This window comes from Cyrtonyx montezumae, unplaced genomic scaffold (genome assembly GCF_038088225.1).
Source record: "Cyrtonyx montezumae isolate F1298 unplaced genomic scaffold, pur_monq_1.0 scaffold_8, whole genome shotgun sequence".
Taxonomy (NCBI): Eukaryota; Metazoa; Chordata; class Aves; order Galliformes; family Odontophoridae; genus Cyrtonyx; species Cyrtonyx montezumae.
The window spans coordinates 17,052,784-17,077,936 of NW_027072089.1; the positions used below are offsets into that span (position 1 = coordinate 17,052,784).

At 40.3% G+C, this 25,153-nt stretch overlaps 1 protein-coding gene across 3 annotated transcripts in view; it reads right to left on the bottom strand.

Moving 5' to 3' along the window:
* Positions 1–17,982, bottom strand: part of OXR1 (oxidation resistance 1) — a 60,935-nt gene extending 42,953 nt beyond the window's left edge. For 2 of the 3 annotated variants that reach the window (XM_065752221.1, XM_065752219.1), the window contains exons 1-2: positions 17,779–17,982; positions 6,658–6,740 (exon numbers count right to left, since the gene is read on the bottom strand). In XM_065752221.1, coding sequence (XP_065608293.1) covers positions 6,658–6,740; positions 17,779–17,932 — 237 coding nt within the window. In that variant the 5' untranslated portion in view covers positions 17,933–17,982. Of the gene's footprint in view, positions 1–6,657; positions 6,741–11,032; positions 11,081–17,778 lie in introns of those variants that run through there. The other variant, XM_065752220.1, reaches the window with a different exon arrangement.
* Positions 17,983–25,153: the final 7,171 nt, after the last annotated feature.

Here is a 25,153-nt window from a genome sequence, read left to right on the forward strand (position 1 = left end):
TGCTTCCTCTCTCCATCTCCCAAAACATATCCAATATTAACCAATATGAGAAAGCAAAGAAGTTTATTTTTAAACCCCATCAATCGATTAAAGAGTACACAGGAAGTATTTAAGGATAGTGATAATCACATGATAAGCAAGGATGCAACTAGAAGCTTATCACAATAATACAGGGCTTTATAACATAGCACCAAGGGCAAAAAAGGTAAAAACATTTTATCAGTTAAGAAAATATGAAGCACTTTAAGCTAAGGTATATTTGTGGGACTAAATACTGAGCAGAGCTACAGAAAAGAATCCCACTAACTACAGTCTTAAATGTCTTCTCATTTGTCCCTCAGCTTACACATGCATGATATACACCTCTTCTGCTACTTACCAATCATATCGAGTAAATTAATTTTTCACAGGTTTAGTTTTCCTTCTATTCAATGAAGCTTAAGTTTACTTGACAGTTACAGAAAAGAATTATCTCTGTAAGTGCTTCTTTTTTTTTTAAGCATAATTTTCAAGGGATAAGGAGCAAAAGGGGGAAAAAAACCAAAACACTACACATTTTCTTCCTACTGCATTCTACACACCTGCTTTAAAGAAAGCAGTTGGATATCACTAGTTGATTGTATATCCATTATGATATGCATCCTCTCTGCTCCTCATGTTCTTCCTTAAAGACACAAGTCCTATGTTTCGTGGGCCCTGTAAACTCCTGACAAACTTCAAGGCAAAAATACTTCCCTTCTGCTTGAACACATTAGCAGAGACAAAACAAAAAGGGAACGGGGTGGGGTGAAGGAATGAAGGGTCACAAAGCACGCACACGTAAAGCATTTGGTCTGAGAGTAGACCCACCTTATACCCAGCCACACAGATAAATGCAGTGCTTGGAACCCAAAGACTAAAATGTTCTCCTTCTGTAACCATACTGTAATGTAAATAAGCATGGAGGTATGCCCCGGGCATGCCTGCTCCCATTCACAGTCTATCTTGGACAGCTTCAGATGAATTAACATTCTACAGAGCATAACATAATGCTTATTGTTATCAGCAGAAGGTAACAAGACACATTCATTCTTCACAGAAGCAGCAAAGATTATGCCAGAATGTAAGTATGCATCATGTAGTTAGGAATGAGTGATTAAATATTTAACACTAATACATCTTATTGACATTGTGAGAATAGCTGGTAAATGCACCTCATATCTGCTGCCAAACCCAAGTAGAATATAGAATATTAAATAATGTTCCTCAAAACACTCTGACATTCCAAAGCTTAAAACTAAACACAACACTGACTTAAAAACTTAGGAAAGTGAAATACTTGATTAACTTTTAAAAAAGGTACATCATGATCCTAGTAGGTCCCTTCCAACTCAGAGTACTCTATGGTTCCATGATACTGAGCACATCTTGACACTACAGGAATTTCAAGTAAGCACAGCTGATAAAGGAACAATATTCATTAAATACAGAACAAAGTTGCCTGTAACAAAGACTGCAAACACCACGTACTTCAAAGACTATAACTCTGAAACAGAAGGTAGTTTGGGGTACCAAACACAAATACATTACTACTTGCATTACTATTATTAGAATATACTAGTATTCCAAGCTCTCATCAAGATTTAAAAGCAGGAGTTGAATGATTTTCTTCTGTACACAGCTTGTTATCTTTTTGACAAGGTGCATTTGTAAGTCTAAAGCCATTAAAACCTAGGTACTGCAAAAGAAACAGCAATTTGCTTTCTTAGAGTTGTTTCTGTGTAATGGTAGTTCTTTGTAATGGATGCTGCCATTAATGTACACAAAGCAGCAAAAACCTCTACTGATTTCAGGTGTGAATGACTTCTGCACCACACAGTACTGCGCAATCACACAGATGTCCATAAATCACAGCATTCTCATATCATCCTTTTAATTGGTGCTAAAGTAGAAAGCAAAAGAAAAACCAACACAAAACTAACCAAAAAAACCCCAATCAAAAAGACCAGATAATTACAACTTACTCCATCATACACTACAACAAAACTGGCAGCCAAATCACAAAGGACAGTAGCGTTTCCATCAGGTCTATGTAGCACAGGAGGCTTGCTGAAACACTGCTAAACTATATTAAAAAAAATTGCTGAATTCAGAAGCTGACATTCACAAAGATGATGAAGAAAAAAACTGCTATTTATCAGGTAGACACTCTGCAGGTACCACTTAATGATGAAAGTTTTGATACTTTACAATAACTAAACATTACTAAGTCTAAAGTATTCAACTACAAAGCATAACACTTATGCATTTAAGGCTACATTTATTCTTCTTAGCTTTCAGAAGTCAAGACCATCTGCTGATATCTCTAAGCAACTGAAGGTGTTTATCTTAAACATCATAATGTAACAATGGCAAAAAAGTTCCCTTTCCCAGCAGTAATACTTGCATAGAGGAGTCTTCACACTAAACTTACCACTGCTAGTCTCTGAACTACTCAACAAATGACATGTTCATGTAATACAGACTTCTATTTCCACAATTCTTAAGACTTCCAATATTTAAAGAAGACATAGAATCTGAACTTCCAAAAGCTGAAAGACTTTGTTGAGATCTGTAGCTTAAGAACTAACAGGTGAAGAAAAAACTCCCCACCACACAACACAGCCACCCCTCAGGCTTTCCCCAGCTTGAATCAACACTGGACAAAATAGAAGAAACTAACTTCTCTCACAGGTAAAACGTTTTTCTGTGTTACATATTCAAGTAGTGTTTAAACAGCTGCATATTTAGAAAGTTTATGGAAATATTTGAATATTAAAGCCCTATGTTATATCTTCATAGAAAAGTTCCCCCTCCAAAGGGAGGAGAGGGAAGATGAACATTAGCTAAAATGCTCCATGATTCTAACAGAATGGCAAGCTTTGAAAATACAAGTAAGACACAGACAATCACAAGTGAAATGTGAAAGCATTATTTCCGGGAAACAATTTGAATTGAATAGTCAAGCTGGTGCCTAACAGACCAACATGTAAGTCTACATTAGAAAAGTAAACCCAATCCTTAAGTATAAAGACATTGATTAGTGAAGAAGCAAAACAAGAATCATTTTTCAGGACTGTATTAAACTGAACACAAACTCTGTTTTAACCTCTGGTATAAGAATGCTTTTTAACATGCAAGTAGCTTTCCTACAGTCAGTAGCAAGAGCTTCTAGTCAACTCTGTTGTATAACTATACGGACAAGTCCCTATCCTTAGCTTCTTCTACCTTCTGTAGTCATTTACATAATATATAAAAATAAGCATGAAATTCTAAGCTAGAAAAGCAGATTTTGGGGGTTAGACTAGATGATCTCTAGAGGTCCCTTCCAACCTCTACAATTCTGTGACGCTGTGATTTCACACATATTACTAGATAGGACAATACTTAAGATCTAAATAGTCTGTTTTACTTTTCTAATACTATCCCAGATCAAACACTCTTCAAATCCTCTCATCCCATTTAAGCTTAGGTAACCCTCATTAGCCCTTTGTTCATATACAGAGCATTACTTGTACTCACATTTGCCACGTATTAGTAGACAAATACCTTCTTTCATTTTTGTCAGATTAAAAGTTGGTAAATTACTTTAAAACTTTGTTTAAAGCATGCTGTCCAAAGGGATACAGGCAAGCTTGCAAAGACAGCCCACATTAATCTAAAGAGATTCAACAAGGCCAAGTGCAAGGGTTACACTAGGGTTGGGGTAATCCCAGATAGACCTACAGATTGGAAGAACTCATGGACAGCAGCTCTGCTAAGAAGCACTTGGAGGTCCCAGTGGATGAAAGCTCATGTCTAATAAGTCAACAGTGTGCATCTGCAGAAGGCAACTGTATCCTGGGTTGCGTCAAAAGAAGGGTGTCCAGCAGGGACAGGGAGGTGACTGTCCCCATTTGCTCTGTCCTCATGAGGCCCCATCTGGAGTACTGCATTTATGCTTGGTGCCCTCAGCACAAGAAAGATGTGGAACTGTTGGAGGAAGTCTGAGCGGAGTGCTACAAAGATGATCAGAGGGCTGAAGCACTTCTCCTAAGAAGAAAGGCTGAGGGACCTGGGCTTGTTCAGCCTGGAGAAGAGCAGGTTCCAGGGAGACCTCACTGTGGCCTTTCAGCTTATAAAACAAGAGCTTATAAACAGGAGGGGAAAACAGCTTTTTGTACAGCGTTGGGACAAACACAAATGGTTTTAACTAATAGATGGCAGATTCAGATCAGATATTAAGAGGAAGTTTTTGTGCTTTTTTTTTTTTTTTTTTTTAAACTCAGAGGTTGATGAGGTACTGGAATAGGCTGTGCAGAAAAACTGCGGATGCCTCACCCCGGGATGTGGACCAGGTTCAATGGGGCCCTGGCCAACCTGTTCCAGAGGGTGGCAACCCTGCTGACAGCAGGGGTGTTAGAAGTACTAGATTATCTTTAAGGTTGTTTCCAACTCAAGCCATTCTATTAAAAATCAATTTTTCTACTCATATTTTAATGAGCTGAACTGTTACTGCACCTCTACAATTGGAGTTCACTCATTCTTCCATTAAAAATTATACATTTGATATATATGTATCAAACTACTGCCAGAAAAAGATGTTTTCTGTCTGCTGTATTTCAGGACTAGTTTTCCACGAACTAGAAAAAAATCTGAAACAACAGCTTAAAATAACTAGAAAGAAGCAACAAAATTAGAGATAGGAAGACCAGGAAGAGGGGAGAGAACAAGGGGGGAAAAAAAACAACTTTGCCAAATGCTTGGACACAGCACCAGTCAATACCACATTATGATTTTATCTACTAACTTTTAAAAGGCTAATTTCTGTGACATGTAATTTAAGGAAAAACTTTTTGAACATTGCAAGCACAGCACCAAATTAATTTTAAAGAGGCAGACAGTACGATAGATGAATTAACATATCATCATTGTGATGCACACTATCTAAATAGCTCAAAATTGAAAAAAACAATGACAGCAGTAAGCCTAGAAAAGTCAGACAAGAACATAGCCCTAGCTTTGAAAAGATGCATCAAGGAAGAAAACAAAGCATACAGTTTGTAGGTGTCCAATCCACAATCACTCTAGAAAGGCACACATCGGTTCTCTACTTTCAAAATAAATATGTTCATCAAGTCATTACAACAATTCCAAATATTCATCTGAGTTTGAAATCTAGCTAAATTTCCATCTGTTTGATGATCAACACGAAAGCACTTGCCACCCAAACTCCCTTAGCTAAGAATGAGAACTACTCCTAATTTTACCTTGAGCAGCTGTAGTTTTGTTCTCAGCATCCAGACAAAGTGGTTTCTAACTAACACAAACAAGTTAAGAGTTTCTAGAAGCTAGACTTAGCGCTAAATAACTACAAAAAGATCAAGTTAGAATGACAGTTCAGTGGTAAGAACTCTGGCTTAAAATTGTGTCTTAAGACTCTGCTCTATTATACACTTGTGTCTTTCATTAATTGATAACAAGAGTCTTCCCATGACTCAGACCACATACATCATGCTTCAGGAGCTTATGCAGTATTTCAGAAGAAAAGCACAGTGTTCATTCCCTAGAGAGTTGAACAAAATCAAGAAAAGTCACATTTACCTTTCTTCAGTAGCAAGAATTCAAACAGCTGACGTTTGTTTTGAATTTCAACTTCAATTCTAGCCCACACTAAGGGCTTTCTTAAGTTCCCAATAGGAATCAAGCTAACGAAATGCATCTTGCTTTAATACACACATCCTCTTAATACACACATCCTCTGTCTCTCTCTAAATTACTATCACAGACTTCATAGTCATTAAGCCATATCAGTTTAATTTACTGCAGCATTAAGAGTTCAGTCTTCCTTATCTCTTATTCTTGGAATAAGAATAGCAAGAAATCAAATAATGGTATTCATAAGATCTCATTTTTATTTTATCCTGACCAGATTCAAAAGCATTCAAAAATAACCATGATAGGCTTCCCCTGTTTTAATGTTAACTCTTCAAAAATTATTTATAGATTTCCAATGTATAACACAAGACATAATTCTGACTTCAGTTTCCCTTAGTAACCACAAACGTGAAAAGCTGACTGCAGTACAGATTGAGGGTCATTTCAAGAACAGAACAGGCAGAGAAAGGCTCCATTTTCAGATACTGCTGGAGGACGAGATCTGTACTGCAAAAGGTACGGATCTGTGAGAATTATTACAAGGCAGCTGTAAGGTCAGTATCAAAATATAGCCAACCTTTCCCTACCTTAAAAAATTTATCCTTCATTCTGTTTTTTTCCCCTCCTGATTCTCACAGTTTGTTTATTAGCAGTGCTGAGAGCAGGCAAAGTGCATATGATTTTAACTAACATTACTTACTGTTTCTAACTGGTTATGTAAAGCTGAGCCATTCAACACGTTGATTAGTATGATGTTGGAAGTTTATTTGTTTTTCTTTGGAAAAAGCAGGAAACTTATGAAGAAGGAAGATTTAAAAAAGCATTACTCAAGTACTACTAGCTATCTAGCTGCTGTTTTAATTGTTGTTAAAAAATAAGCCATCAGATATATAGATCCTAAGATTAAAGGCAATGCATGTCACCATTTTGCCTGTATTTTCTAAAGAAACTAAATCTGCACTAGGTTTGCAATGACATTCTAATAATCAAGCAGCAACTTACAGAATATTCAATCGTCCCTTTAGGCTTTTGAAAAGACATTCGTCGCCCATCTTTCTTGTCTGCGGTCTTCTTCTGGCCAGTGTCTGAAAGAAATTGAGGCAATGTGCGTGTTAAATTCATTTTCCTCTCTCAGCACTGTCACAGGCTGCTGACTACAGCCCCGTGGGCAGACATCTAATTCACTGGTTACAAAGCTTGCTCCCAGTGACTCTGTCTGACAGAGAGCCAGCTGCTAGGATAACGACTTCATTCCCTTGCAATGCTTTAAGCATTTGACCAATATAAACCACTGATAACTAGGAATCAATTAACTGCCTGAGTACTTGCTAGTATCCAGGAAACTATTAAAGAAGAAATACTAAAGAGGCAATTTACCCCATTACACTTCTGGAAGTACTGCACTTAATCGGTTTTCTATTACACCCAGTCTGCTTTTGTCTAGTGGGCAGGTGGTCTAGAGTTCCAGTGTGTCTGAACTAATCAGCTTTTTTAAGCTGTAGGCTGTTTAATAAGGACAGAGTATTTAAAGCTTTTGTGCAAAATAAGGTGTATTCGTATTTAAGTTCAGAATGATCCCGTTTGAAGCAAACATGTTAGTAAACAAACTACATGAATAAACAGTAAAAATCTAAATAAATAACACAAGAACTACTCTTTTTATTGCTGCTCCTTATCTTGACGACCTCCACTTCATGACTCAATCAAAAATGTGTACTTTCAGTATATTCTAGTTTTGGACTAATCAACTTGATATCATAATTAAGACAAGATAAAGGTGTATTTACATGATTCAACAGGAACTGTTAAATACTAAATCTTTAGAAAAGTGTGTTTTAATATACTCATCTATAAGTAAATGTTTTTTTGAGATGGTTAAGTTGTATCTCTGCTAAATGGCTTCCATCTTCAACAGTAGAATATCTGCTACGTAGGAGCCCAAAATACTTCATGAATGAGATGTCATGTTTCCATGCTGCACTGATATTAACTGCAGTACTGTTTCCGTACATTCACATTTTTACTGCCATAACGGAATATTTTCAGTTAAACATTTCAAAACGTTGAAAAACAGAAACAAGCCTTACAAAACATACTCTCTTTCGCAATACCTTATCACACAGCCACTGAGAGCAGAAAGCATGCTTTTTGTTTATTTAAGCTGAGATCATACCTAAACTTGCTACAAATCTGCAGTGTTTCCTACAGGTCACTGTTTTTAATTAGTGCCCTGACACCAACACTGGTAAAGAGACTGGAGAATGCTCGTAGGAATTTCATCTCCTATCCCAACTCCCCCAGATTTATACACAGGCAGTTGAAGCTATCAGGATACAAGAGGAAAAGACATACAGCACAAATTGCATAGGAAATCCTGCAGTGTCAAAGCAATCTGAAATTTCACCAAGTTTCTTACATCCACAACACTAGGAAACTTGCAGAGGACCATAATAAGAGCCACTTCCAGCACACTATGTTAGTACTTTACAAGGGAATTGCCATTAAACTAATTCCACTTTTTTGTGTACATGGATTGCTTCAAAAGAAATACCTCTTATTTATTCCCATTGAAGCTCATGAGATACAAACAGCACAGTAACACTCTGACAAAGCAAACTCTCAGCTACAAAACAGTATGTTTTAACACAGTCACCACCATTAGCTATGCATTATCACCAGCAATGAACAAAAATCTGCATGCTGCACTCAAATCTGCACCAGCTGAGGTGACCCACTGTTTCACAGCTGCTATGTGAGCATCACTGCTTAGGAAAATTTCTCCCACACAGTCCATCTTTCATCAGCCCAAACAGATGGAGCCAGAAGTCTCTGAATCTAGACTGCACAGTAGGTATTGTAGGACAGTCCAGGTAAGACAGACAATGTTTTTCACTGTCTTCTAACTGCTCTAGGGCCTAGGAAGGTTCAACCTCTACTGTAACATCACCAACACTGACCCCGAGGTTGTGGATCAACATAGTAAAATAAGAGGGAGTTCCTACCTGACCTTGCACAACAGACACACCCTTGGCATGCTGTGGAAAACTGCCAACAACCACTAGACTTGTAGCTGCTCCAAGTTTTTCAACCTTATTAAAACTTCACCAGCAGCCTAATCATTTTCAGTCCAAAGCACTCCAGCTCAAACACTCTTACACAAAAGTGAAAAGATGCAGTGAAAGACAAAATGAATTAATTCAGATCCCATACATAATAAATGAAAATCTGCATTGAGTAGGTATTTATTTGAAGAAGCATCTTCACTCTACCTGAAACCATTGGCTAGAACTATATAAATCCTGTACCATATTTCCTGCTCTCTATATGGATACAGGATGTTTCACTTCTGGCTTTGACCTAACTCCCCTGGAGCAAGAAGAAACGAATGAAGGCAGCACCAAGCTATAGGTGTGCCAACTGCCTGCAGGACACCACTATTTAGACTTCAAATCCACATCAAACACTCAAGCTACCTATCTGTTCACTGAGAATCTGTGCATTCACCAAAAGTGTCATGAACTAAATTAGGTGCTGTTTCAACTATGTAAATGAGCCAGTGTAGCAGAGATAAGCATTGTACATCCCTGACGGCGTACTGTAAAGCCTCCAACACTCTCATGCTGAGTGAGAAGGCTATTTATTTTTCAAAGTCAAATCATGGTTTCAGCCATCCTTGTATTGCTGGTGCTCTAGGAGGCAAAGAAAAGGTGAAACAACTGCCAGTGCAAGGTGCAGTGCTCTGAGAAGACTCCAGCACCAATGAGAATCAGTCTTATCCTTTCATTTAGTTTCCTGATGAACACACTGTTTCACATGAGCACAACATAGTAAGCTGCACAGTCTGCCAGCAGTGAGCCTGCCGGGCTACAAGAGGCTGATGGTTCTGGAGCTCAGGTGCAAGAAAGAAGTGATACCACTGATGACACCATGTCATGAAGGACCTCCCTCAGGAGTCAGTGTGCTCAGCAAGTGCACTTCTTAAATGTTATCACATCTGGAGCCATAGTGTTTCATACAAACAAAACTCAATGACTGTTTTCTCATGACCGTTTGTAAGCATCTAAAGAGCAGGAGTCAAGTTGATGGGGGTGGATTCCTTTTGGTGATAAGGAAGAAGAGAGCAAAAGGCAGGAACTGTAACACAGGAAGTTCCACACTAACACAAGGAAGAACGTCACTGTGGCTGAGCACTGAGCACAGGCTGCTCAGGTGAGGTTTCCTTCTCTGAAGATACTCAAAGCCTGCCTGGACACCTTCATGTGACCTGCTGCAGGAAACTGCTGTAGCAGGGGGTTGGTCTCCATCTCCAGAGGTCCATTCCAAATCCTACAATTGTATAATTCTATGAAAATGAGACATTTTGTAACATCTGAGTTGAAGCTTTATTTTTAAACTGCTATTCAGGAGGACTGTGTCACTAGCACACCTTGAAGTCCTGAAGTGGAAGAGCAGGTGTCAGATCCACATGTAAGAAAGTATTTGTACTGCATAGGACCTGCATGACTAGCACTAGGAAGATACAGAGAGAGGACAGCGTTCAAAATGACTCCAAACCAACATGCAGTAAGAATGCTGGATGCAAGAATACAGAAACAGAAGACGAGATCAGCAGAGCAAGAGAACTGTGAACACCATCATCACCAGAACTAGAGAGCAGGACTCTTGTTATTCCTCTGCGTTCACTGATGCAGAGAAGGAAAAAGAGTTTTAGAAAGAGTATGTCTGAAGAACAGAGAGCTTCAGATAAGGGAACTTTGACTTTACAATAGTCAACAGAATAGTTCATAACAGTTAACAGAAGTTAAAGATCACTTTTTCTAGGTGAAAAAAAAATTAAGCTAATTAAGCATCCTTTGAAAAAGCAAGCTGAACAAATCATCAATTAATTGAAATTATTTGCAATTAGTAGCTGTGCTTATTCCATTTTCTTGATCCTAATAAAGACTCTTATTATCACAAACAAGAACTGTACATTATACATTTGATTTGCATGAGTTTAAAAAGAGGCACAGGCAGCAGACTTGTTAAATACTCATCAAGGACAATCTTCTGCAGGATCTCAGAAAAAAATACACCAAAAAACAGACATGGAACATATGGGGTAAAGATTAAGAAATGAATCACATAAGGAAGTAAGATAAGTAATCTTCCTTCAGAAGATTCTCTAATAAGCTGTTATGTAGCACCATGTGAAATAATTTTCTAATTGATGTAACAGATGAAGAATGGAGAGTATTTTTATTAGATTTGCTCTACTGAGTAGCATTTAGATCTTTAAAAGCTATTTATAAAGAACCAAAAAGAAGTTTAAGATAGGAAACCTTTATACTCCATAAGACTTGGAGACATGTTCCCCTCCTTGCACCTGAATTCCTACCAGAAGGGGCATCCCAGCAGAGCAATCATCCCTTTGACTCCTCCTGCAGTTGGCTAGGGACTATTATTTTCAGTACTCTCCCACTATCTTAGGATCTCTTTCCCTTTAAGCCCCAGCTCCCTACAGTAGGCTACGAGATGACAGAATTTACAAGCTTGCTAGATGAAGTTTCAGCAGTCCTGACCACGGCAGCACCATAAACAATGTCCTTCTCAGTCCTCTTGCCTATGCTAAGCAGCTACTTCTCACATTGTGATTCAGTCTTTCCTAGGAAGTCACATTCTCAAAACCCTTGATTCTTATCATGGTTCTCATGATTTTTTTCTTCATTTTTCCTTAATGAAGAGCCTCAAACTAACTTCATCTAAAACCTCACTAATGCTGCATCAGCACTTCAAGCATTTCGTAACAGCTCTTCCCTACAACATGAACTCAACACCAATTCATCTGGTGATCCCCTGATAATACAGGGCCTTCCTCCTGCTCTCCAGTCAGATGTACAGCACTTCAGCAAAAAATAATTAACTACATAATTTGAGAATGAAAAAAACCCAAAAACAACAACAACAACACACATTCAACAGAATCAGGTTTAAGGCATCCTGTGTTAGCAGGGCACTTCTCCAACATCAGAAGACCTAGAGCCAGCTTGGCACACAACACTTCTGCCACTTAACTCGCATTGACTTTCTTCTGAAAGAACGTTTCAGAGTCAGGTAAACAAATGCTTCAGAGTTTTCAGATTATGCCACAGGGTATGTTTGTAAGTGGAACAGTGAAGGAAGCTTAAGTCTACATATATCGTCTCATACATCAGAGACCACACAGCTGCATGTTCCACCTACTGTAGGACCATCTTCAACCAAATGTATGTAATAATGAAAACATGCTAGTCAAAAAAGACGAGTACTCTACTAAGATGGAAAAAGACCACTTCCAAGCATTTGACAAGTCACTTTCACTTTCAGTGTTTTAAACCTATTTCACTGTACACCAAATCAACACAATAGCACACGTGCATTTTACACTTGGCCTTCTCACATTTAAGCCAAGGGTGTTTCTACACACCCCCACCAAGAGCTCAGAATCAGGTAGCTTACCCTATCGATGCTGCAGACTTACGCTCTAAAACTGCTCTGTAAATATGCCAATAGATCTGCCATGTATGTGAAATTTTAATCAGTGCTTCTGTAAATACCTTACTGTACACATTTCCTGCATTAGATTTACAGATGACATAGTTTTAAACTGAGAGGAACAGCCAACATACTCAAGGGCAGGACTGACACTCAGAAGGATGTAGACAGACTGGAGCACTAGGCTGAAAGAAACCTTATGAAGTTCAAAAGGACAGCAGTGCTCTACGTGGGAAAGAGTACCCTGTGCTACAAAGGCCACCATTCCATGTCTGACTTCAACAGAACATCAGCATTACAACTGCTTTAATGTCAGAAACTGCATTTTTATCATTTTCCAATTAATTCCAGCAGGGCAGATTAAAAAAAAACAACAACACAACACAGTCAAAGGATACATTACTAGAATGAGCTGTACCTGGATTATAAACTAACTCAAATGACTGGAACGTATAAATTACACTTCAGTAAGACATCTCATATCAGAGCCCTATTGCATAGTAAAGGCTGGATTAAAAATTGTCAACTATCCCAAAGACTAGCTAATGGGAAAAGAGAAACATAAATTAACAGAATAGGGATATACTAATGAGCTCCCAGTGGACCAGTCTTTAAAGCAATTTAATTACACATTAGAGAACAGACTTGGAAGCTGATAGCACATCAATAGAAGAGGCAGTTCACAGCAATGTGAGGAATTCTGCACCCACAAAGCCTGGAGAAAAGAAATAAGGTGAAATGCAGCAGTACAAAGCACAAGGTGAAACAAAAGATCGTTTAATATCACATACACATGGAACACAAGAATTTCTGATATAAACCAGCAGCGCACAAGTCTGAAAAGATTGTGCATATATTAGCATATCACAAGATGACTGAGTCACCAGCCTGATATGTTCCAAGATTACATTTTCTTCTTATGCCTCTATCAACTGAAGTATTTTCAGACGCGAGTGAGAAGCACTCATGTCTTAACTAAAGGGTGCTGGTACATTTTACATATGCACACAGATCCAGAGGAAGCACGAGAAGGCCTGGAGAACTGCTGCTCCTCGGTTTGAAGTCTCTATCGTGTTTTATCATAGACCTGTTAAGTTCCTTGAAGTTAAGTATGTAACAGGCATAAAGAGAGAACATAACCAACTCTTTAAAAAAAAGAAAACCAAAAAGGCAGAATTTAATTTTATCACTGCCTGATCCCAAAACTTAAAGCAGGACTTGACATATATACCAGTAAGTCTGCCTGTTATATTTCTGCTGCACTGCTGCTTCTCCATTGCAGTACAGAGCAGTTACAGGACACACATCTTACTGGATACACTGTGCATTATTATCAATCAATGGCTGATATGACAGAAGTGTAAATAAATCCACAGGCCACTTGGCTGAAAAGTGAACAAACATTTGAGCCTGGGGAGAAATCACAACATTAGGTCTTCCAAAGAAGGCAACAAGAACAACTTCCCAGTCAGACTGAGCAGGAGGATACTCTGAACTAGTTCTGAATGACTGACCCTCATTTCTTCGACTTTTGTACTTTAAGATGTATTGCAGGAAGTCTATACTGCTTGCACGGTTTATCTCCTCCCTCCACAAATGAACCACAGACATAAGTGAGGGTAGAACATCTGGGAGGGGCTCCAAAAGCAGCAGTTTATACTGGTAGTCAGAGCTATGAGTAATAGACCACTATTACCTGAAAGAAACTTCTTCAGTACTCCAGCCTCCACTTTTAAAGCAGAAGTGCTGTCAACACCAAATCAGGTCAGCTGGGGCTTGGTTGAGTCAAGCAAGTAGAACTTTAAACGATGGAAACCAGCCTGTCATCTGTACCAACCATGTTCTACCCTCCTAGTGAAATTCCTTGCATTGTCCAGCTTAAACTTCCCAAGCCAGAACTTGCAGCTGCTGCCCCTTATTTTATCATCTGTTACTACTGAGAATAGTCATACCCCTTTTAATTCTCCCTTGATTGCCCCTGAACCACTTTGGTCCCCCTCTGCACAAGGCCAAAGGCCTTCTCTTGATCCTTCATAGCTCATATACCTTATGTTCTTAAATACACTGTCAATCTTCAGCTGGACTCTCTACAGGGTTTCTCAGCAGCCTTCTTGAACTGTGCTGCACAAAAAGGACACAGTAATGCATATATGGTCACACCAGGGCCACAAAATAGAAGCAAAATAACATCTCTTATGCTGCCAGCCGTGTTCTCTTCTGTAGCAGATTAAGCAAATGGCATATTAAGTTATAAGACATACTGCTGGCTCACTTCAGTAAATTCTGTATGAATTAAATTCAAACCAAACTGAAAGTTCAAGTTAATAATTCTGCAGTGAAGACAATCCTTAATCACACATTCCCTAAAGCCTGAAATTGCATCTTAAAGCAAATAAAAATGCACACATCTTTACTATGTGAGCACCTACGACACATACCAACAGACAAGACAACAGCTACACAGCTACTAAGCTGTGTGGTGACATCAACACAATGCAGGGAAAGGATGCCATTCAGATGGACCTTGACAGGCTTGAGAGGTGAACCTACAGAAATGTCACAAAGTTCCACAAGGGCAAGCACCAAGTCCTGAAATTGGGTTAGGGCAATCCCAAGCACACAGACAGAAAACAGAATGAGAGAGACCCTGAAGGGAAAGATTTGAAGGAATGTTGCTGAGAAACTAAACATTGATGTCAACACATACTTCCAGCCCAGAAGGCCAATATTATCCTGGGCTGCATTAAAATACAGGTGACCAGCAGGGCCAGGGAGGTGCTTTCCTCCTCTGCTCCACCCTTTTAAGACCTCTCTGGAGTACTGCACTCAGCACTGAGGGTCCCATGAAAAAACAGACAAAACAGAGCTGCTGGAGCAGATCCAGAGGAGGCCACAAGGATGCTCACAGGATTGGAACACTTCTCCTATGAAGAAAGGCTGCATGAGCTGGGGTTGTATAATCTGCAGAAGCCTCTGAGAAGACTTCACTGTGACCTAAGGGGGCCCATAAGAAAGCAGGAGAGGGACTCTATTTATCAGAGAGAATAGTGACAGGACAAGGGGTAATGGCTTTCACTAGAAGAAGGCAGGTTAAGATTAGATATTGAAATTCTTTACTTGAAGCATGATGAGAGAAGCTATGGATGCTCCATCTCGTAGAATTGGTCTTAAAGTTGGACCTATTGTAACCTATTATTTCTGTTTCTCCGTGCATTTTTTTTTCCCATCTTCTACAACACTCACTCATTAGAGGACAGAATACATTTGTGAAGTTACTTCACTGGCACAGTTGCTGACACACGCAGCACGAACTGGTCCAACAGGTTTACAGCCTCCAAGGGCACTATTCATCCTCCCAACCTCACCTTTCTCCCTTCTACTAAGGGACAGAATCTGTTCAGCACATACCTGAAGGAGGATACAAGCTCACAACAGCTATTACAACACAGCATTTGACCAGAACTGCTCCTCCAAATGTAGATCTCTTGTAGTGCTCTACATGTGTCCATAGCCAAATAAGAAAACATGAAATACGGATTTAGTAATATTACATGAACAAAATTGAAATACTTTAAAATGAAAAAAAAAGGAATTAAAACAAAGATTCATTTGTTCCAGAAATTTAGGGTTGGCCCAGTTCACATAAAAGTATGAATAAGCCTACATATGGAGGAACTATTCTAAGAAAAAACAAATAGTCATAACTGAACCATGTGAAGGAAATAAGCAGAGACTGTTCAGAAAGATACAAGGGGCAAAAAAAAATGTGGGAATAGACCTGGATCCAGAACACTGCATGGACATTTAAAACAGAATTTACCACTGAGGTCTAAGTTAGTGACATGGTACCTACCTTTGAGCTGAAATCTAACCTCTACTTTGAGTCTTGTAATCTCTGTAACAGCTTCCACAGCTCAGCACAGCACACTGGTAATAAGGCACAGGCAGTTCCTAAGGCCCAGCAAAACACTAGCTACATGAAAAGTTCTGAATTTCATGAGAATCTGCTTCTACTTCTGAGTGACCTAAACCCTGTGAAGAAGACAGCAGAGAGAGCCAAGACCTAACTGCCTGGCACAGCATACTTTGCCTAGGTTAGGACAACTCAAAGGATGGTAACAGTCAAAAACAGCAGTCACCTTTCACTAATGCTAATGTTAAATATTACACTATATGAGTATTTGGGGAAATACACTTCACGCTCAAAGCCACAGAAGGAAAAAAAAGACAGTATAATGCAATCCAAATCAATCCTTTGTCCCTGAGCAGGAGGAAATAAACAGCCATAGGAGCTTCTCCCTCCAAGTTGTCATCTATTACAAGAGATGCTGCAGACTACTCAACAGCTCAACAACTGACTTGTAACTGACTCAAGACACCAGAAGAGTTTTACTGTCATTCTGCATCAGCAAAATAACAATATCAGTCTTTAATAACAAGCCCTCAACAGTTTGTGGATGGCTTATTCAAGGTAAGTTATCTCATTGCTGAAATGCGTTGCTGTTTCTTTCTCACCCTGTTATGTCTTCAGATTGGATAGCAGAGGAGAGAAATAAGGCAAGAAAGCATAGCATTGTAAACCTAGCTGGTTGCCTATGATTCTTTCTATACAGAATGTATAACACGACAAGGAAAGCAACAGCTACATCTCAACTGCACACAACTGTGACAGTAAGATCTTGTTTCTCCTCATTAGAAACAAATAATATAAAAAATAATTAAAAAAAAAATCGATACCTTACTTATTCAAAATAGCTGAAGGAAGTACTTAACAGTTCCAACATTACTTCCCAGAAGAGATCTGACTTCAATCCCATCTACAGACTATGACAAGCATGTGATCACCCACTTAGCACAGAGCTACTTGACATGGGAAAAAAAAAGTTATAAAAAATAATTACTGTCCATTGTAAACCACCCTGCAGACTTTTGGAGCACACTGCCACCAACTCAGCTTCATACAGCTTTCCTCCCAAGCAGTCCCCAGCCACGCTGCTTTAGTTAAGTCACAGGTTGTTTCTTCTGTCCAGACCATAGCACTGCTTCCCTGGAGCACTTGCTGCCCACACAGCTGCATATGCACACACCACCCACACCTCTGCTCCTAAGGGCACATCCTGCCAATCTAGATGCAACACCCTTACAGACAGCACAGGGACACAGCGAAGAAATGGGGGGGACGACACCAAAGAATAACACCGCAGAAGTTACTTGCTGTCTCGGTGAGCCACTAAAAACCAGACGCAGTACTTCTGATCCTTCTAAAGCACTTCTGCAAGTCCTCCAGACCGCCCCGCGCAGGAGGGAGAGCGCAGAACCAGAGCAGCCGTCCTGCAGCCGCTCGCGCCCCAATCAGCAGCAGCACCAGCCATGGCGTGGGAGGCGTGAGCGAAAGTCAACGGCGCAGCGCGGCCACCGCCACATCCGCCCTCCTCTGCCGCTCCCCGGGGCCGCCACCTCCCTCCTCCGCTCCCGATCCGGACCCCCGCTCCGCTCCGCTCCACCCCGCTCCAGCCCCACCGCCGGGGGGCAGCAGTGATACAGCACGGCGGGGCGCTCCGCTCTGCCCCTCCAAGGGCCCGGCCTCCCCAGCCCCGTCCCCGTGGGTACCTGGCGCGGGCTCGGCGGGCTGCGGGACCGCGCAGCTCGCGCTGTCCTGGAAGCGGACCTGCCGGAGGGCGCCGGGCACGGCCCCCCAGAGGCGGCTGGCGGTGCCGCGGAGCAGACGGCCGCCCTTGCCGGTGAAGGCGGTGAGGTAGTCCATGGCGGAGGGGCTCCTGGGGCACCCCGCGCACGCAGCTCCGCACGGCCGCCGGCCCCGCTCCACAACTTGGGGAAACTTTGAGGCTCGGCCCCGCCTCCGTTTAAAGGGACCGCGGCGCCGCCGGAGCGGGGTGCCGGCCGGTTCCCGGAGCGCCCGTCAGTCCCAGAGCTGACTGCTGGCAGCAGCAAGGAGAGATGGATGCCTGTATCACTGCTGTGTTTTGTAAACAGAACACACGGGACACTGCTTTCTTTTAGTTGCAAGATAGCTGCACGAACTGAATGTGCAGTTCAGGAGGCTTAGTTACATTCTGTGCAACCTCTTCGCTGTGCAGTGATGTGCTGGGAAGCTTTCTGCTAACTTTAAGCTTTCACGTCCCTGTTCCGTTTCTCTAAGGAGGACAAAAATGATCCCTTAGCTTACAGAATCACAGCATAGCTTGGGTTGGAAAGCCCACCCAGTTCCAACCCTGTGGCATGGTGTCACCCAGCGGGTCGGGCTGCCCAGGGCCCTATCCAACCTGGCCTTGGATGCCTCCAGGCATGCAGCATCTCTGTGGACAATCCTCTAACAGCTACAGCTGTCAGGGTGCTTCACCACTACAACTTGCAAAAGCAAGACCAGATGCCACACTATGTGCTTTTGCTGGTTTGCCTTTGATCGGTTTTATTCCCAAGACTTTCCTGCCATGTGGGAAACCACCCTGTGGTGGTCCAGCCAGGTCTTCCCTGCACTCATGTCAGTGGTGGTGAACTGTAAAGCGTCACTCAACCTTTCAACTCATGGAGATGCTTCAATCTTGCAGCAGAAATTATTGTATGTACAAATTCTTCTTTCTTTTTGAAAACACAATTTGGTTTGTGGTGCTCATTTGTATACTTGCATTCTTCGTGCACACACTTCTTAGAACTCTCAAGGTTTAAAGAATTCAAGCTAATTGGAACATATTCCAGTATTTTTTATATACAGAAAAGTATCTCCAGCATTCAGTTTCACGACTGACATCTGCCTTAAGATGTGTGTTCTACAGATGGTGAGGCCAGAAGTGAGGTTACTATATTTACTACCTGTGCCATAGACTTTACGAACACAGAACGGTAAATTAATGTTCTTATATTCCAATCGGAGCATGATGCAGTTATGTGCTACATCTAGCTGCATGTGAAAGCATTGTTTAATAAAAAATGCTCTTGTTGAGCCAAGTCTATTGTGTGCAGGCAGAACAGGGGAACAAAGTGCTGAGCTATCTCAACTCCTATTCACTTGTAGCAGCTGCTCAATTAAATCAGAGTTTAACGTCAGCATTTTGGAGTGCTGATTTCTGAGGGTTACTTGATGTAAACAGTACACTCAAATCAACCCTTCTACTACTAAAATCAGCTCCTACTCAGGAGATAACAATGTTCCATTCACCCCCCCCAAATAAAACATTTTACTGAAATAATTTTTCAGCAGAATTAGCTCTCCCTCTCTCTCACCCCTTGCTCTCCTCTGAAAAACTTGCCAGTAGAAATGAATGTATAATCTGTCAGTTCCAGAATTAATGAATAAATCAGGAACTGCAGAGTCACACACTATGTGGTCCAAGTGCCACTAGATGTTTGGTATATAAACTATCCTGCCTACCAGTTTTGTCCTGCCCTAAACACTGTAATTAGTTTTCATTTCATTTCAGTTCATTTTCTACTGGCAGCCGTGAAAAAGCCACATTCAGCCTTTAGCTCTTTTTATTCTCTTCTAGAGAAAATATACCTATGTCTTTGCACTAGGAGTAAGCTTAGAAATCTGGAGCTTAGATGCCTTGAAACTTTGAGCTGTGTTGTCCACTAATATTATAGCCACATATGCATCTCTGTTACTACATTTACTTCTACTGACATATTACCTGAGCAGCGTTTGTTCTTTTTATCATGAAACTAAACTAAATATAAATATTTTTCATAATATTTATACAAATTTTTAAACTTGGATTGACCTTGAACATCTTTACAGAACAACATTCCTTCATCATGCTGCCATTATGTCCTCAGCATCTAGAAACAATAGAATTTTTCTGAATGAGACTGAGAAGAACTTTGTATATGATCTCTGAATGTGCAACAATGACCTCTCCTTAGGATTATTTTCTAGCCTGTGGTATTGATGCAGAAAATGCATCTCTTTAAACTCAACAATCACTTAAACCTGGCCCTCCTAAAGAATGAGCTGCTTCCATCTTCCCTCAATTGTTTGTGCCTGTTACTATGCTATCAGTGTGAGCACCAGCATTCACTTGGCTTTTAACTGTATAGAGAAAATGATCCACTTAAAAGTGTCTTAGTTTAGTGGAAAGTAGCTAAGCATATATTTTTTTTTCCCTCAGGGTTAATATTATCATCAGCTAGATCTCCAAGTCTGGTTCACACTGCAGCTATGTGTAAACACTCATGGAAGCAGAAATTATAAAGCGGACAGCTGCTTGAGCTGCATCCTAAGAGAACTAACGGCATAAGGACGAGAGAACATGGATCAGTTTTCATCAAATTAAAATAATACAACGAGGAAAGAAATATTTTCAAAGTCTGAAGATACAGTTGTGTATGAAAGTATTTTAAAGGAGAAAAAAGAAAAAATGATGTCATAAAGAATGTTACTGACACATAATTTCTTTGGGAACGGATAGGTTGCTTGTGAAAATAAGGGATAATTGCAGTAACTAATTCCAGGCAAAATGCTTATGTCTCTGCCATTCACATGCTTGGTGTACAGGATATGGCCTCTTGCTTTCCATCTTGCCAAAGTTATAGCACTACTAAGCTGCACACAGAAGGCACCAACACAAAGCCTCTATTCTGTCTTGTAAGAAGCAAAATTTGTATGTGCTTTTTGAGATGAAAAACCTTGTCTTTAGTATATTGTCAGTCTGTCAAAACCAATGTTCATTTGTATATAAGCAACCTATATGCAACTATGTAATTTTGACAGTCTGAACCAAATGCATCATCACCCCTTCTGGAGGCACCTGTTCTCATTCAATGCCATGATGAGGCTGTTTGCCATTGTTAAGTATTCTAAATTACCACATCTAGTCAAGATCTCATCCTTTTACATGGCTGAAAAGCCTCTATAACCGTGACTAAAATAGGGATTTGAATTAGAACATGCATAAAAGTATAACTTCTCTCTCGCTAAAAGCAGATTTCATTAAAAACTAAAGTAAAGCAAGAATACATTTTTTCTAGTGCAAAAGATAAACAGTTAGGAGAGAAAATCATGGACTGCAGTTTGTTTCCAGTGCTATTTCAGTGAAAGATAAAGCAATGCAGAATGCATATGCAGTTGCTGAAGGAGGAGCTAGAACTGAGGCATGCAGAACTCCCACGTTCTCAGGCATATTTCCCTATTAAACCCAATAATTTGAATGACAAAGTATGACGTACATCGTTCTAGAAGTGGTTACACAAATCGATTTTTGTGAAGGTCCAAATAGTTCCAAAGTTGGGAAGAGATAACCAGTAGGTGACACTTAGTAAATGAGCCTATTGAAAGCAGGTTAATTACCAGGAACCATCAGCTCGGGGAGTCTGTCCGTGTGGGTTTTGCAATACCACATCCTCCTCTCAGGTTTGATGCTGAGCAAGAAGGCAGCTGTCGTCACCTACATAATAGTTTCAAAAATGGTAAACCTGGAATGTCAGACTACAGGAGATAGGGCTATAGTTCCATTTTTTATAACAAGCTCCCTATGAGATCAGAATGAATTTGGTGGTATGTCTCAATCTCAGCCATGGATGCTGATCATTGTTCCTCAGGAAATGGAACACTGAAAGAACAGGACAGAATAAACAGGGAAACAAGGGAATTTGCAGTCCTTTATTGTAGGCTGCTGTACTTCAAGTATAGCTTCCGTATTCCTGAAATAGCACTGAAATAGACAGGACTTCATTACAGCATCTTTTTTAGAATAGTTTCTTTCTCAGTAGAAAACTAAGTCAAATTCCAACTTTATTAGTAATTCAAATCTGTTTCAGTAAGACTTTCATTTCTTGTTGTACAAGCCATACAATAAGGGTACCACAACTAGACATGAGGTTTCTCCAGGTTGAGGAGAACATCTGGATAGCTGTCTTGGACCTGGACACCTCAGCCTCACTTTACAATGCACTTCAGCACTGAAGCAACCAATCTTAAGCACTGCTCCTTACATTTAATTTCATATCATTGTTCTTTGTCTTCCCAAATCTAACAAGTTTAAAGAAGGCAAGTAAGTCCTGTGGAGCTGCAACATCTGACCTGCTTGTGCTTTGTATGTATTGTGGTTACAGCAATTGTGCATGTCTTTGTTTGTTAGGCTGGTATCTAAGGTAACTCCAGTCAGACTATTTGTACTTATGGCAGCCCAGCAAGTCCTTTTGAATTCTTACAGGGAACTCTGAGCAGAGAGCAACTTTTGCTTTCCTAGCCATATTTAAAATGCCCTTACACTGGCACACATATCATAGTGATGAATATTTATAGTAAGAACATGGAAATCAATAGAAATGAATATAAAATGAATGAGTGTATTTTACTCCATAATATACGCTTAGCTTCATCTTTCAAAGTAATTTCATCAGATTTCAGAAATATTCCACAATTTTTGATGCTTTTGGGATCATCGATCTTCAGCTGTATGTGGGCTGTATTTTCACGTACTAAGGTACATTACAAGCTTTGTTTCCTTAATTAACTACCTTCCCTGAAAAATTATATCCCATAGTCACTACCCAACTCTGATTTATGTATTTAAAAAAAGAGTCACTTAGCATTATGAGAATGTATATTCTAAAACTTACTCTATACTGTCCTTATTTTCCCGAAGAATATAGATTCATAGATACATTAGGTTGGAAAGGACCTACAAGATCATCTAGTCCAACCATCCTCCTATCACTATCCCTACCCAACTACTAAATCAAATCCCTTAGCACCTCATCTAAACGCTTCTTGAACAGCGCTAGGGATGGTGCCTCAACCACCTCCCTAGGCAGGCCATTCCAGTGCCGGACCACTCTTTCAGAGAAAAAATGTTTCCTCAGATCTAATCTAAATCTTCCCCGGCGCAACTTGTGGCCATTCCCTCTCGTCCTGTCGTTATTTATCAGGGAGAAGAGGCCCACCCCCTCCTCACCACAACCCCCCTTCAGGAAGTGGTAGAGTGCAATAAGGTCTCCTCTGAGCCTCCTCTTCTCCAGACTAAACAATCCCAGCTCCCTCAGCTGCTCCTCATAAGACTTGTGCTCCAGACCCCTCACCAGTTTTGTTGCCCTTCTCTGAACACGCTCCAGGGCCTCAATGTCCTTCTTGTAGTGAGGGGCCCAAAACTGAACACAGTACTCGAGGTGCGGCCGTACCAGAGCTGAGTACAGGGGGATGATCACCTCCCTGCTCCTGCTGGCTACACTATTTCTAATACAGGCCAGGATGCTGTTGGCCTTCTTGGCCACCTGGGCACACTGCCGGCTCATGTTGAGCCGAGCATCAACCAACACCCCCAGGTCCTTCTCCTCTCTACATTCTTCAAGCCATTCTGCCCCGAGCCTACAGCATTGCATGGGGTTATTGTGGCCAAAGTGCAGGATCCGGCACTTGGCCTTAATGAACCTCATCCCGTTGACATCAGCCCAGCTGTTCAGCCTATCCAAATCCCTGCGAAGGGCCTCCCTACCCTCCTGCAGATCAACACATCCTCCCAACTTGGTGTCATCTGCAAACTTACTGAGGGTACACTCAATCAATCAATATTATGCATCCTCAGATGTAGAAACACTCAGTTCTACAATATCATATAGCAGCATATGTTAGAATATCAAAGATACAAACATGGAAGTTCTGACATTTGTCTCTGAGGACAAATGCAGATCATGTTGGGACTTCTCCATCTTTATGGCAGAACTTCAGTTTCAAACACAGTTGTGTATATAGGCTACCTTATCAAATAAACATAAAATGACCTCCAGGTCTTCAGTTCATACTTGGTCAATAATAGCTTATTGTGAAGGGAATGTTCTGTTCTGTTCAGGGAATTTTATGAAAATTAATTTGGACGCTAAGAGATACGCATGCACATGCATGCATATACAGGTACCTGTGCAGTTTAAGGAAGCTCACTTGATTGAACATTAGCTAAACAGAATTAATTTTCAGTAGACACAGATATCTTCATGTTATCATCTTATTGACATTTTGTTCTTTCTTCTTTTGTTTTGAAACTCAATGTGGAAAACACTAACAGTACAACTGATGACTCTAGAGCATTTACTAGTTAATATCATCCTCTGTAAACACAGAAATTATACAAATGACAAATGTTGCAGATCAGAACATTGATTATCCTCCAGATATTGAATCTTAGGCAGACAGTCTTAATTTTATTTATTCTTTTTGCAGAACAACTCTTAATTATTCTTTCCTTAACAATCATTAAATGCTTATCATGTTGTTAATGGACTCTGTGTAAAGAGGTTGCTGATACTTGCTCAGAAACAACAGAACCAGACTCCAAGTCTCCATAGACTTCTTTTCATTACTAGATTGGTACATAACAACATAAAATGTCTCACTGGTAGGGTACTTACTGTTGCCAAAGCTCAGTTCCATAGTACACCATTACTGAAGACTAAGCTATCTCAATAAAACCAAGATTTCAAATCAAATCGTAGATTCATAAAAAATGTCTGTTTTTACAGTGTGTCTTGCCACCTCATGACCAGCTGTATTCCACATATTCACAGCAAGTTCCACATATTTTAGAAAGCCATACTCCAGCCTTGGGGGGAAAAAACTCACATTAATAGCTGAAGTGATGAAAAAGTTCTGTCTGTCTAAAGATACAATTGACTGCTTGTTACATACTCACATTACATTTATTTGACACTAGATCAGTTTCCAATGCAGAAGAGGTTTTGGCTTTTAGTTCTAGGTTATAAACGTTAGTTGCAACCTTTATACATAAAATACAAGGAGTTAGAAAGATCCTTTTCGTGGATCTGAACAAAATGATTCTGCTCAGAAACATGGAAAAAGCAGAGTTAAGAGCAGTTGATTAACAGCTTCATAATGCCGGTTCTATGTGGGAATGCCATCTGAAGTAGAATGATATTCTTGAGATAAAAGGGCCAAAAATATCCTCAGATATTATCAGGAGCCTGAATAAGGCTAATGGCAACAGCTGATCCTTCTGGCTGCAATTTTATTCTGGTA